We start from the raw sequence: 13,868 nt of genomic DNA on the forward strand, positions 1-13,868 counted from the left end.
AAAAATGGAGCTCCAAATCCCAAGGGGTCATACATGGCACTCACAGTGGACAAGATTCCTCTCCTCGAGGCTGGACCACGCTGTACCTCCACTCTGAAGCTGAGTGTGTCATGATCGACATCCCACTGTACTCCTAGAGCTCTCTGCGGAGACATTACACCTTTAGTGAGGTCCATTTTGTGACTCGGAGCACGATCTGTTTCAGGGAGACATGACATCACCCTTGAGCTGTTGCTGACAAAACCCGTTAACCTGAAACCTCCTCTGGCACAGCACTCACGAACTTCCAGCGCGAGCCCTGCTGCTTCGTCCTCAGTTGACGCAGACTTGAGAAAGTCGTCAACGTAGAAGTTCCTCTGTATGCACCTTGCTACCTCCGGTTGATACAGCCCTCCGTAGTCCTGAGCCGTCCTTCGCAGCGCGAAGTTCGCGCAGAATGGCGACGACGTCGCACCAAACAGGTGAACGTTCATTTGGTAGTCTTCCAACTGTCGAGATAAGTCCCCGTCGGGCCACCAGAGGAATCGTAACAGACTTCTGTCTCTGTCAGCAACTCGAACTTGGTAGAACATCTTTTCAACATCTCCCATGATGGCGAAGGGTTCCTGACGGAACCGCAGCAGCACTCCGATAAGCGAGCTGGTCAAGTTGGGCCCCTGAAGCAGTCGATCGTTGAGAGACACACCTCGGTAGCTCGCTGAGCAGTCATAAACTACTCTGATTTTGTCCGGTTTCGCTGGGTGGTAGACACCGTGGTGTGGAATATACCACGTTCTACCCCAGCAGGCGTCCAAACTCTCTCTGGACACCTTTTCCGCGTAGTCCTTCTCAATCAGCTCGCTGACGAACCTGCTGTAGTCCCTCAGATACTTCTCATCACGCATCATCCGCTTCTTTAGACCTTGGGCGCGCTGCTCTGCTTGCTGTCTGTTGTTAGGAAACACCTGCTCGTCTCTGAGGGGGACTGGTAACTCGTAGTGCCCGTTGATGAAGCGCACTCCAGTCTCCACCTTCTTGAGCCACTGCTGGTCCTCTCTAGACAGACCGACGTCCACAGCACTACCATGGTCTTCGAAATCCTGGTTGTACAAAGCCATGAAACTGCGATGGAGATCGGAGCTCTCCTTGACAACCCTGATACGATTCACTCTTACTCTGTCGTTCTCGTTCTGACAAACGCGTCTTGGGCCCTGCACCACCCATCCTAACTCAGTCCGAAGCGCGAACGGCCCACCATCTTCACTTCGTCTTACCTCTAGCGGCTGGAGCGCCTGAGGACAGTTGCTACCTATCAGGAGACCAATTTCAGCATCGATCCGCGCCAAATCAATGCCCTGCAAGTGAACCCACTGGTTTAGATCCTCGCTTGACGCCATGTCTTCTAGTTTCACTGGAATTGTGCTGAGAGTGTACATCGGAGGCATCGCAATGCACGTACTTCCACCCAGATCCGATATCTTGACTCCCTTTATCACACGACTGTCCACTTGCTGATTGTCAACTGACGCGGTAGTCATTGAGAGCTTAACGTTTTCGCCAACAGCTCCGATCTGCTTCAGCAAAGACTCCGAGCAGAACGTCGCTGAACTGCCTCCGTCAAGAAACGCGTACGTCTCTACTTTCTGGCCACCATCAGTCCACATCTTCACGGGTACGATAGACATCATAGTAGATGACGAGTCAGCACACGTCTTGGAAGAGCTCCTCAGCTTCACTCTGCCATTTGTTACGACTTGACTCGGGTTCTGCGGCACTTCACTACCTGCATGGCCGTCAGAGACGATTCGAACACCGTGCTCTGGCGGTGGTCTGTCGTTGTGCAGTGCTGTTGGATGACGGAGTCTGCAGATTGAGCAGGTTCTCCTTTTCGCACATTCCCTCACCAGGTGACCCTTGCAGAGGCACCCAAAACAAAGTCCCTGCTCTCTGACGAAGGCACTCTTCTCATGAGGTGCCCTTCCTCTGAACTCTTCACATTGGTCGAGGTAATGTGCCTTTGAACAGAACAAACACTTGAGCGATCCCCGCCGCTGCTGAGCTCCTGGCTCGATGACTGTTGCCGATACAGTTTGAACCTTTCTCCGCTGACCTTCCTGTTCTCTTGTCCTGCTGACATTGTGCTGACGACCAAACATCGGGTTCGTCTGGATCCTTACTTCTCTCTCGACAAAGTCGACGATATCCTCAAAGCGCGCTCGTCTGTGCTCCTGTTCATGGATATGGTCCGCTAGGCGGCGCCACTGGTCCTGCAGGTTGTAGGGCAGCTTCTCGATGATTTTCCGCATGGTCTTTGGGTGGTCTGTCTCCCTTGCTCCGGGTGATATTCCACTCATTACGTTGTTGCAAGACCTCAGCGTCAGTGACAAACGATCCATTCCTTCCAGATCTCCTGGTTTTACTTGTGGCCACTCCACAAGCATATCCACAAACGCGCTCGTGATTGAGTCCTCGTCTCCGTACCTCCGATCAAGGAGTCTCCTGGCTTCCAGGTAGCCCGATCCAGTCGTCATGTGCAGGCAGCCCCTGATTATGTCCTGTGGCTTACCACTTGTATATTGCTCGAGAAAGTACAGCTTTTCTTCGTCGTCATCAGTTTTGGAGGAGATCCGACTGTCGAATGCACGTATAAAAGATCTGTACTTCGTAACGTCTCCAGTGAATATCGGTATCTCAGCCTTGGGCAGCTGACTTCTTTCCAGATGGGCTAGGAGAGCCTGTGTGGAGTCCCCGTGCTGCTGAGCTCCAGGCTCATCCCTGCTTGCTCTCCTTCGTTCACTTTCTTGATTTTGTGCTTTTCTTCCTTGTTCGTATGCTCTTTCTTCTTGTACTCGTGTCCTTCTTGGTTCTTGTGCTCTTTCTTCTTGTACACGTGTTCTTGGATCTTGTGCTCTTTCTTCTTGTACACGTGTTCTTGGATCTTGTGCTCTTTCTTCTTGTACACGTGTTCTTGGATCTTGTGCTCTTTCTTCTTGTACACGTGTTCTTCTTGGTTCTTGTGCTCTTTCTTCTTGTACACGTGTTCTTCTTGGTTCTTGTGCTCTTTCTTGAACACGCGTTCTTCTTTGATCATGTGCTCTTTCTTCTTGTACACGTGTTCTTGGATCTTGTGCTCTTTCTTCTTGTACACGTGTTCTTCTTGGTTCTTGTGCTCTTTCTTCTTGTACACGTGTTCTTGGATCTTGTGCTCTTTCTTCTTGTACACGTGTTCTTCTTGGTTCTTGTGCTCTTTCTTCTTGTACACGTGTTCTTCTTGGTTCTTGTGCTCTTTCTTGAACACGCGTTCTTCTTTGATCATGTGCTCTTTCTTCGTCTTCTTCTTCTTGTGTCCTTCTTTCTTCTTGTTCTTGTGTTGTTCTTTCTTCTTGTTCTTGTGTTCTTCTTTCTTCTTGTTCTTGTGCTCTGCTTTCTTGTTCTTGTGGCGTTAATGTCTCAATCCTCTTGAAGGTTTCTTCCTTATCAAACTGAGCCAATACACCTTCCCTTGCCAGGCTTTCATCCAGTTCAGCTTGAATTTCCAGTTCCTCTTTCCTTCTTCTCAACTGCTCTTGCATGTCTTCGAGCTCATGCTTTTTCCTCAACGCTGCTGCCTTAGCATGCAGTCCCGCTCTTCTTGCTGCCTCGAAGGCCCGTTCTGAAGCAACTGTGGCCTTGCTTGATGCCCTTGTTGACGAAGAACGGGATGACTTCACCGATTCAGCAGGGCTTCCAACGCCAGGCCTGGTACCAGACGCATCAAAGTGGTCAACAGAGAGCGACCTACCAGCCTCCTGGCCTGGAGCGACTTCACGACTACGGACACCCGCTCTGTCTAGCTCTTCCGGAACATCTAGCGGCGGAGCTCCTTCACCAGCCTGACCATCAAATCCTACACCGCCTACACGATCAGTGCGTTCGGATCTACCAAACTCTGTGACAAATGTTGCCAAATCAACGCCTTCCCCTATCAGGATGTCTTCCAGACGATTCACCAGCACCGCCTTAGGTCCTCTACTATCTTCACCTCTTCTCGACAGCTCAGCCTTCAGCTGATGAACCCTTAGTTTGCCGAGCGTATCCATCTCGTGACCGAGCCTGGGCACAACCAACTACCACAAATCAAATTAGAAAGCTCTTCTGGAAACTGGAACTAACCAGCAACAATGCTATCCTGGAATCTCTATCAATCAACAGGTTGTCCTTAACCCCTTAGTAGATCAGCGAACACAAACACAATGGAAACCATACTCAGCATAACTCACAGCACAATAAATGGTCACACACTGATGCACTAAGTGTCTGTCACTTCTCAGATACTGTTCTCTTCGACTCATTTACCATGAAGGCACACACTTTGCAAGATAGTTCACATTCGATCACCAGTTTGCCTCCAGAGTCACTGTTTTGTGAACCGTTTATCAGAATGTCACTGCGCCACTGCAAGTACCATACAGCCTGCTTACCCCAAATATCAGCAGAAGTAGAGCACTCACTGATGAGCAGGGGCGACTCAGTCCTCACCAGCACCAGTCAGCAGCAGCAAACCAGCCACCTCACGAGGCCAGCAGAGCCACCAGCCGGTGTGAGCGTGCTGCGAGGTCCTCCCGGTGGGTGGTCTAGCTGCCCTCACGCGTAGCTGCAGAAGTCGCTACTCTGCCGTGGGCAGCTCGTCGCCGTTGTCGACACTTGTCGCAACTGTAGCCGCATCTCCAGACCCAGCGTGTCGAAATCCAGTATGTCTTAACGGACCGTTTATTGGACCGAGTGAGCTGAGTGGATAGCCCACACGATCTCGAGAGTAACAGTCGTTGCTGGGAACGAAACACAATACACAAATCAAAAGACGTATAAATAAGCGTTACCAAGCGTACAATAAATAAACGTAAGGGGTGGGCAAACAAAGAGGGCTTAAACGTACCAATAAATGATGCACCAAAACAGGCCGTGAGGGGCCCTACCACAGATAACACAGCATCCCTGCGTACTGACATCAAATTAATCGTGACCTTTCTTAACATTCGTGACATTTCGTGACCTTTCCTAACATTCGTGACATTTCGTGACCTTTCCTAATATTCGTGACATTTCGTGACCTACCGACAAATGTGCCTTCTGGGTCGCTTCGCGGCTAACGTCCATACATCCAGAGGCATCCTTCCAAGCCAGCCTCACATCTCCGACGCCATATCTACGAATCCAGACACCAGTCAGGTCCATTGTCGTTTACCTTAGTGCAAAGTATCATAGTCTCGGTTTTAATCATATTGGCGCTGAAACGCCTTATATGAAATTGACAACAGAATATCTATACGAGCTAACAGATCACACATTTAAATGCATCATAGTGAAATACAACTGCTCAGCCACTTACCATCGCTCGCGCAAACACAGACACGACACGACCGCCTCTGCCGCCATCAGCGCGAATGATCCAGAATTATGGCCGGGCATAGAGCCGGGTGGCACGTCACACAGCAAACGAGTACTGAGAAGTATTGCAGAAATTGCCTTCTAACAATACGCCAACGAACAATGAGCCATCGAATATTCAAACTAGCAAATAATCACGCGATACATTTCAAATTGGTCGTTTACGACAATCAACATAGTACAAATGATACAACGGAAAAACGCAAAGTACAGCAAAATCAAGTACAAACAGAGTAAAAGCCATACGAAAATGTCCACCTCTAGGACCATGGGCGATGCTACTCGCAAACCGAGGGGAGGTAGTCCCGGCCGTCCCGGCTCTCCAGGCAGGCAGAGCGGGGAGGCAACCGGGGCAGAGAGAAGAGCGAGCCGGCTTGAGCGGAGCGGCGCACGACTGGGAGCACGCACCCCCGTTCCACCGCGCGCCGCAGCGGCGCCGCCTACAGTAGGTGTTGCCCGGTCGCCATAGCAACAAGTAAGCGTCACAAATTTCGAACACTCTCCGAGTGCGCCAGGTTCGACTACATCGAGGACGATGGGTGATGGTTGCCAGCTGATTAAATTAATGAAACCCGAATAAATTCAACTTTTGTTTGAGACTGCGAGTAAAATCTGTTAATTTCAAATATCATTGAATTAGTTTTTGTATATAAAATAACTACAAACGACTCTGTGCAAGGAATAAATCAAGGCTTATGAAAATCGTGAGTAGGGTTGGGAAAAGCAGAAAAACGATCACGTGATGGCGTCCCAACCTTATCTGTAAGAATCTTGAGTTGGGCGACCAGTCTTCTTGTCACGGATATAGGAGTGTAGTAATTTGGGACAATCTCTAGCTTGGTTCACCAGGGTTAGGTCATAAGATGCTTGGCTAGCAACAGAAAAACCTCTCACACTGCGGTTAATTGTCCGGAAGGAAGCATAGGCAGCTATTGCACCAGGTGACTTTCGCCCGAGCTCAGCCCTGACTGTTTTGTACCTGGTCCAAGCAGCATGTCTACGGTTCAATAGGCTGGATGGGGGTCTTTTGTTCCACTTCGGGCAGCACGGTCCCGATTGACTGCGTTTCCTAGTAACATTTCACTATTTTTGTTTTGTGGTCTGTAGAGAGCAGCATGTTAGAACAAAGTAAATAAAACGCACATGAAACAATTAACGAAACTTTTGAATTCCTTTAAAATTCATAATATAGATTGAATGTGGAAAACTGCATTCGCTTATCTTTGACAAGGGTCCTCCAGGAAGCAAAAGGAATGACATTTTCGCGAACACCCTGTATATAGGAACACCCTGTAATCTCCGCCTCTACCTCAGATCAAGCTGAAACTTACGGTCACCGCCGTCACATTTGACAATAAATAACCCACCTCCAGAAGCCTTCGTCAAACTTCTATCCAGTTTGTGCTGGCGAAGATTGTTTGTCTTTTGACGGTAGCGCTAGCGCCTTGGTTGTAAGTGTTCCCTGTGCAGAGTGTCAGCGTAGAGGCACACGAATAGTCCTCAGGAGCGACCGTCACCTTGAAGAAGTGTATTCTCTGGGATCACGAGGGTCCCGGTCCCAGGGTATATTGAGTGAAGGGTAGGACGAACTTTGGTAGGAATTTCTAGTATAACTACTAGAAAACCTACTATATGTGGTCGAAACTAGCAAAAAGTTAGTTCAAACTAGAATATGGTAGCGCTTATGGTTGGCAGTCGTGACGCGCACGTGACATTCATTTCTTAAATTTCTTAAATAACAGGTTTTAGGGGCCGATTAGTGCGCAGATACATTCAATTAGCTATTAATAATTGATTACGCAAACATTCATGATTCTACATCATTCAATTCTAGCCGAAATCACACGGCGCTCCCAGGATTCGAACTCACGACCCTCGGATCCGTAGCCCGATACGCTACCGACTGCGCTACCGAGGACCGCGCGCTGACGTTCGGAGAGGCGGATCGCGGGTGCTGGCGTGCAGAGAAATCTTTACCCTGTACGCCGTAGAAGATCGGCTGGGTTTCGTGAAAAATGGTAGAGGAATTGTCGAAAGAAAATTCATCGATCTATCATTTGAGACTAAGAACCATTGATTCCTTCAAAGGTTGACCGAGATATCGCTCGCCGAGAACAGGCCATTTTACATGTAAACCCTATGGGCTGGTAGGAAATGTACGCCGTGGAGCATCAGTGCTACCAACTAACTTCGGCGGGGGCCGCCCGGTCCACTCCCACCAGGTCTCTGGATGATGAACAGCAGTCACCAGACGGACTGTATCTGCCTTGGCTTGTATCGGGGGGCGAGAGCTTCCGAGGGAATTCAGCCTGTGATCCAGGCATACGTTTCGCTTTGAGGCGTGAGAGAAAATGAAAATAACCCAGTGATTCGACCCGGCATATGATTCCTAATAGTGGTGTCAATCGGTTACCAATATTTCGGTATACCGATACCGAACCAATGTCATAACAAATGGGCAACCAATACCGATTCGGTATTCGGTATTTTATACTAAAAGCATTTGGTATTTTGTCGGTATTATGAAAGTCAACTACTGTCATAAAAAATTGAAAACATTTTTGATAAACCTTCTGAACTCAAATTTGATTTGCTAAATGACATTGGATGAAGAAAAAGGACAATCATGACACATTTCTCCCAAATGCATGATGTCATAACAAATGGGCAAACACATTAACTGTAACATCAAACACATCAGTCTACGAATGTTAAATGGCAACTTATCAGTACTAGCAAATTCCAACACCATGAGGATAATTATCTTACAAAAAAGCTAATGTGCAAGACATAAACATGTATCAATGTTTAACTCACTGTATACTGGAAAACACACTTTAACTACCTTAGGTACTCAAAATTTCCAAAGCTTTCATTAGTAACAAATTTGACTTTGTTTTGAGGAGTCTGTGATTGATCTTGACCTTGTCTTGCTCTCCGTTTCACTGCAATGCAGTTACATTATCCAAAAATCAAAACCTTGTTTTTTATAGCACTAGCTTCACCATTATCATCTAATATTGAAGGCAGCATTTATCACTTCATCATCATCCCACATTCGCAACATTCCACAAATTCTCAACTTCGCAGTCAACTTAAAAAAAAATCCTGTGGATAATTTATTTCTTTTAATTAGTGTTCTCTTTCCTGCTCTCCTCAACAGATAGAAATCGCTAGCAATGTAATCAAAAGCATTTCTAAAATATAATTGGGTGTTGGCTTGAATCGCAAATAGCAGTTTTAAAACTGAACACATCTAAAAACTTTTAAATGTCGCAGCTGCGCCAAAACCCGATGTAGCTCAACAACTAATCGAAAATAATTGAGCAAATTTGTTTTTCTGGTTCTTCATTTTTTAGCAATAGCGGCCTTCAATCTTTCTTGAATTAATTTTAAGATACCAAAATATGAACATCATATTTCTAAATTAAGTGTACGAAGTGTAAAAAAGGAAAACTTTATTTTATGCAGTTCCGTGCGTTTCGTATGGCCGCCGCCTGCAAGGCTGCCATTGTGAAAGAGATGCCACGTGACACGTGTAAATGATTATGTAAAATTATGGACATTTTACTTAGCTTTCATCGCGATATCATTACAGTGGTGTCTGCTATCTATCAGTGTGCCTCGTAAGTAATTATTTATCAAGATTTGTTGTGTTAAACGTTTGTTTATGATGAAAAATTGGCTGCGTCACTATCGTCACCATTGCTACTTGAGTTGAACTGTAGGTATCATGGATTTTGTTTACATTAATGGTGTAGCCCAGCCCATCACTGTCATTTGGTTACCATTTTTGGATCATGATACCACATGTAACCCTGTCTTGACTGGACTCAAATTGAATGACGAACTGAAAGGACGTTTGATGGTTCAGGCATGGATCAGATGGATGAGATTCAGGGTTCAAGTTCTTGTCCTATCACCTCATCCAGATGACTTGAATCCACATCCCAGGTAACTGACCTGAATATTTGTTAATAGTTACACAATACAGTTATATTTTTGCATTGCAAATAATTTAGAGATTTCCTGACTTGTTTTTGTTGCCTTATTCTAAAGTATTAGGTACCTTTCAATGCTTATCATTTGTTTTGAGAAAGTTTGAAGCACTTGTTTCATGATTCCCTGAATTCGGTACCTAGTCGGTATTTCACCCTATTTCTGAAAATCGGTTCGGTTTTGGTATACTCTCAGTGGTTTTGGTCGGTATCGGTTTGGTATTGGTTTCCAAAATTTCTGAAATTGACATCACTAATTCCTAATCAAAAGGGAAGAGTATAGTTGTTCACACATTTGTCCGTTAGATATCGATCAGATACCTTTGACTAGGTATACAAAAGCAACATTTGGCAAAGTTGTTTTTGTAAAGCTGCGCACTGCTGTGGATGCCGAACTCGCAACGCAGAGTAAAAAGGAGTCAATGACATTATCATCAAGCAAAATCTCTCATTGCTTACAATTTGTCCTGTTCATTATGGGTTCTGGGTATACAGGGCCTTGGTTCTCGGCTGAATCCGGGATGCCTCGCAGAGGATCTCGTTTTTCTATATTTTGTCCTTTTGCCTCGCCGGGGTCAAACGAGGTCACATCTCGGATGTTTTCACGTAGTTACTACGGGTTATGCACTGGCTGATGCTGTGCTTTGGTTTGAAATTCGGCCGATCCGATCCGCTGTGAAAGCGCAGGGGTAGCAATTAACCCTCGCACGACCAGGCCATTTCTCATAACACGAACGACCAGGGCCCGATTTCACCAAGTGAATATATTCTTGGTGTACTTTGGAAAAGTACACCGACAAAGTACGACGATAATACTATTCTGTTTCACCACAGGAATATATTCACTACGCCCGCTTTACGTAGTTTGAGAGCCACCGGCGCGCATGCATACATCTTGTCGGGGACATGCATTCACTATGTATATTTTTCCGTATTTAAAGTCGACGAGCTTTAAAGGGACCATCCCACCTTAACATTAGTTTTGAGTTGAGATAGCCAAGTTTGCGGCCAGGCTCAGAAACCACCATTTATCCTGGTCGCAACCCCCGCAGCTTTATGGTGTTCAAGAAATTTCTTCCCTTTACTTGCAGGGTGGGACCAGCTTAGTCCCTATCTCTTAACCATTAGCGGTTTCTTTGATGACGTCAGCAGTCATTTCAACGCCCGCCATTCCTTGAACCCGAGTTTTGCTGACCTTGAGCTCCCTTTCTTATCAACGTGAAATCCGTCGTCAGCGCTGAGAAAGCCTATTGCTTTTCATTTTAATTTGAATATTAGAAGATACCCACCACTGGAACTTGGACTGATATTATACCAAGGCCGAAGATGATCAAGCTGCCTGCTATATCTGGAGCTTGGTGTTCAACTTCAACATGGAATAAAAAACAAAATATCAAAGCAAACTGGATATGGTACTGCAAGTTAAAGTCCAAAGAAATTTGAAGAGCTGACAATTGACATTAATTCTTTTCCTGCAAGGTTTCCATATGGAGATCACAGTCACACCATGAAGAAATATTTTTGATGTTAACAGTTGAAAGGGGATTTATCTTCCAGTTTTGACGAAAGACGCTGCTGACTGTCTTTGGAAAAGGATGTCGGCATGAGGTGCTATTGTGCTTGTGAAGTGGTTATAACTGGTCTTTTCACAGTGTTAAATTAAATGTGCCATTGCAGCCAAGTGTGTTATCATGTAAGGTAAAATCAAAACTACAATGTTGGTTTTACGAGCATTGAGAAGGCTGGTAGGTAACACCTGCCTGTGCTCGTAATTCGTAAATCATGCTGCCAAAGTATTCTAAATTAATTTTATCATACACTTTTGTTGTCCAGAATGGTTGCACTATTGTTTGGTATCATATTATTCCATGTACATATGGTAGTGTTAAGTCCGACCAACATGTTACCAGATTTGAAGCTGTTACGTTACCTAAGTACCTACCTGTTTTTTTTTTTTTTACTGGCGTGGTGAATGTCACCTGGATTTTGTTTTGAGGTGCAGACCTAGTAACTCTGACTACATGGGTTTGAAGCTATTATCTATTCTGTTTTTACTGGCCTGGTGAATGGCGACTGATGTTGTCCGTGGATGGCACTGAAACAAATTTTGAGTGTCAACTGCCATGTACAGTGTTTTAATACAATGCTGAGGGCTGAAAGTTGTCTTGTTTAGAGTGGTGAAAGTTCAGGATATGCCAGCCACCATGGTGGGTCAGAGTTAATGTGTTGCAGTCAGTTCGGCTTCGGCAAGCACACGGATGGGCATACGCATCAAGACCTGCTCTGCCATACTTTCAGCCAATTTTACCTGGGCAAGTCTTTTCTTTTTATCTGCCAAAAGCTATGACATTGTGAATTTCAGTGCTGTGGCCTGTGTGTAGCTTTCAGGAAAGCAATTCTAAATAAAGCTCTGATAAAGTGCATGAAATCAGCAATGCAGCCCTCTATTACATTTTCTACAACATCTTACTTGTTCCTTGCATGGAGAGAAAAATGCAATGTTATGAATTCGTTTATTCACATAATTTGACAAGCATGCAGTTACCTGCTACTATCACTGCACAAAACAGAGCAGAAAACATCAGTTGATCAAACACAAGACACAACAGAAGTTTACAACATAGGCCTGCCGAACCTGCTTCCTCCCACCACAGTTGATGCCATTTCCTAGCCTGGCTTGATGTGAGCACTGAATAGCTGCTTTGTCTAATTACAGCTCACTACCATTCAACTTAAACTACTCTCTTTAAAGTAAGAGTGAGAGCGTTCAGTGTTCATAGCAGCTCGACAGACGACAGACAACAAACATCTTGACAAACCAACCAGTAGGTATTTGATTTGGCTAATGATTTATGTGCCTGTTGTATCATGGCCAAACTACTTTAACAGCAATAACCCCTGTTTCATCTTGATCTTGCTTTTAATTCCATTCGAACTCAGATCTTGAAACAATCATCTGAAGTGATATCAGATACTGGCTTCTGTTTCTCTTGAAAGCAAGTTAAAACAACAATGATAAACTAAGGCAGGAGATGTGAGTTGTGGCAGTAGATTTTTGATTCAACATATGTCAACCTTATATTGCTTGAGACATCTGTGACAGACAAACAAATATTTATAGTTTTTTGATAGTTTGGATTCTTGGCTTGATTTAGCAGATAAGCTGTGAACCTTGACTTTGAAATCACATAAATGTCATGGTACCCGAACGAATCCTCGCATGACATTTCTTCGTCCGCATTTCTTCGTCTACAAATCTTCGTCGGTGCATTTATTTGTCCATCAATGCTTACTCTTGCATATATTTGCGTTGAAGAAGAAATGCGAGCCGATTTTCATATACCCTGATGCGAGACAAAGTAATGCGATACGAATAAATGCCCTGACGAAGATTTGCAGACGAAGAATTGCGATACGAAAAAATGCCATAAGAAGAATTGTCCTGGAATCCTTTGTTGGCCATCATATATTGACCTTGATAAGATAAACGCATCATTCGCGCAATATTTGTCGCACTTTGATACCAAATTATTGCTTCCAAATGCCGACGTAAAGAAAACCTTTATGTGACGTCATAGAAATAGCGGAGTTCCCAAAAAGTAAACAAAAATAAAAGTCTTATATCTCGAAAACGGTTGAATATTTTCCGGTAAAATTTGGTAGATGTTCATTTTCGCTCTTTGTGATTCACGCTACATCACTTTTATGCCAATTCATTAACTTTTTTGAAGGTGGGAGGGTCCCTTTAAGGAAATAGTTCACATTTTAACATGGGTTTTGAACTGGAATAGCAGTTCCGTAGCTTGGGCTGAGACGAGCATAAATCAGGAGCTTTTACAGCCCAACGATCACCCTAGGCAAAGATATTCTATTTCTCGTCCCGAAAAATGTGTCTTGCGTTGAGGATGTGTGCCTTGCATATATTCGCATCCAGTATGAAACGAGCATGGGTCCCGAAAATTCTTCAGAAACTAGAGAAATTATCTACGAGAACTCTAGAGAAATTCGCTCCAGTGAGGCGCTCCAGTAACAAAAGCACGAGCAGATCGCCCAAATGCCGGTGGCCGCGATAATTTCTCTAGTTTTTGAAGAATTTTCGGGACCCATGCTCTTTTCATACTGGATCGCGGTGCCTTACAGAAACTGAAAAGTTCTTCCTATATCAAAAATATAGAAAATAATCTTTTGCTGTAAAAAGGTTTTATTTTCTTTGCTGATCATTTTGAACATAAAAAATCACAAATCCATTGCAAAAAAAAAAAAAAAATTCGTGAAAGTGAACTATTTCCTTTAAATGCTCAGATATACCATGGATATACAATATTATGAAAAAAATTCTGGCTACGCTAATAAGAATTAAATTTGCTGATCATACAAGAGGAAGTGCCTAAGGAAATAGTGCTAATAACGCTCTTGATTTTTGCTCGGAGCATGACATTCCAAAGCCCAAAATGTAAACAATCG

At 44.6% G+C, this 13,868-nt stretch overlaps 1 protein-coding gene and 1 long non-coding RNA gene across 2 annotated transcripts; both read right to left on the minus strand.

Moving 5' to 3' along the window:
• Positions 1-2,565: 2,565 nt before the first annotated feature.
• Positions 2,566-4,058, minus strand: LOC122366795 (glutamic acid-rich protein-like). Its single transcript, XM_043339385.1, has 2 exons — positions 3,969-4,058; positions 2,566-3,412 (listed from the first exon to the last, which is right to left on the minus strand). The coding sequence occupies exons 1-2, from the start codon at positions 4,056-4,058 to the stop codon at positions 2,705-2,707; spliced, it is 798 nt and encodes a 265-aa protein (XP_043195320.1). The 3' UTR covers positions 2,566-2,704.
• Positions 4,059-4,714: 656 nt separating this feature from the next.
• Positions 4,715-5,821, minus strand: LOC122366788. Its single transcript, XR_006253946.1, has 3 exons — positions 5,348-5,821; positions 5,074-5,164; positions 4,715-4,787 (listed from the first exon to the last, which is right to left on the minus strand). It is a non-coding gene; the product is annotated as an uncharacterized LOC122366788 (long non-coding RNA).
• Positions 5,822-13,868: the final 8,047 nt, after the last annotated feature.

Source organism: Amphibalanus amphitrite, unplaced genomic scaffold (assembly GCF_019059575.1).
Source record: "Amphibalanus amphitrite isolate SeventyFive unplaced genomic scaffold, NRLGWU_Aamphi_draft 000831F_arrow, whole genome shotgun sequence".
Classification (NCBI taxonomy): Eukaryota; Metazoa; Arthropoda; class Thecostraca; order Balanomorpha; family Balanidae; genus Amphibalanus; species Amphibalanus amphitrite.

What these genes read in the sequence shown, in the direction of transcription:
- LOC122366795 (XM_043339385.1), bottom strand. Translation starts at nt 4,058, where the DNA reads ATGGATACGCTCGGCAAACTAAGGGTTCATCAGCTGAAGGCTGAGCTG. An exon ending in GAGGACCTAAGGCGGTGCTG is followed by an intron (nt 3,413 to 3,968) that starts GTGAATCGTCTG and finishes TAACGCCACAAG; the next exon opens with AACAAGAAAGCAGAGCACAA.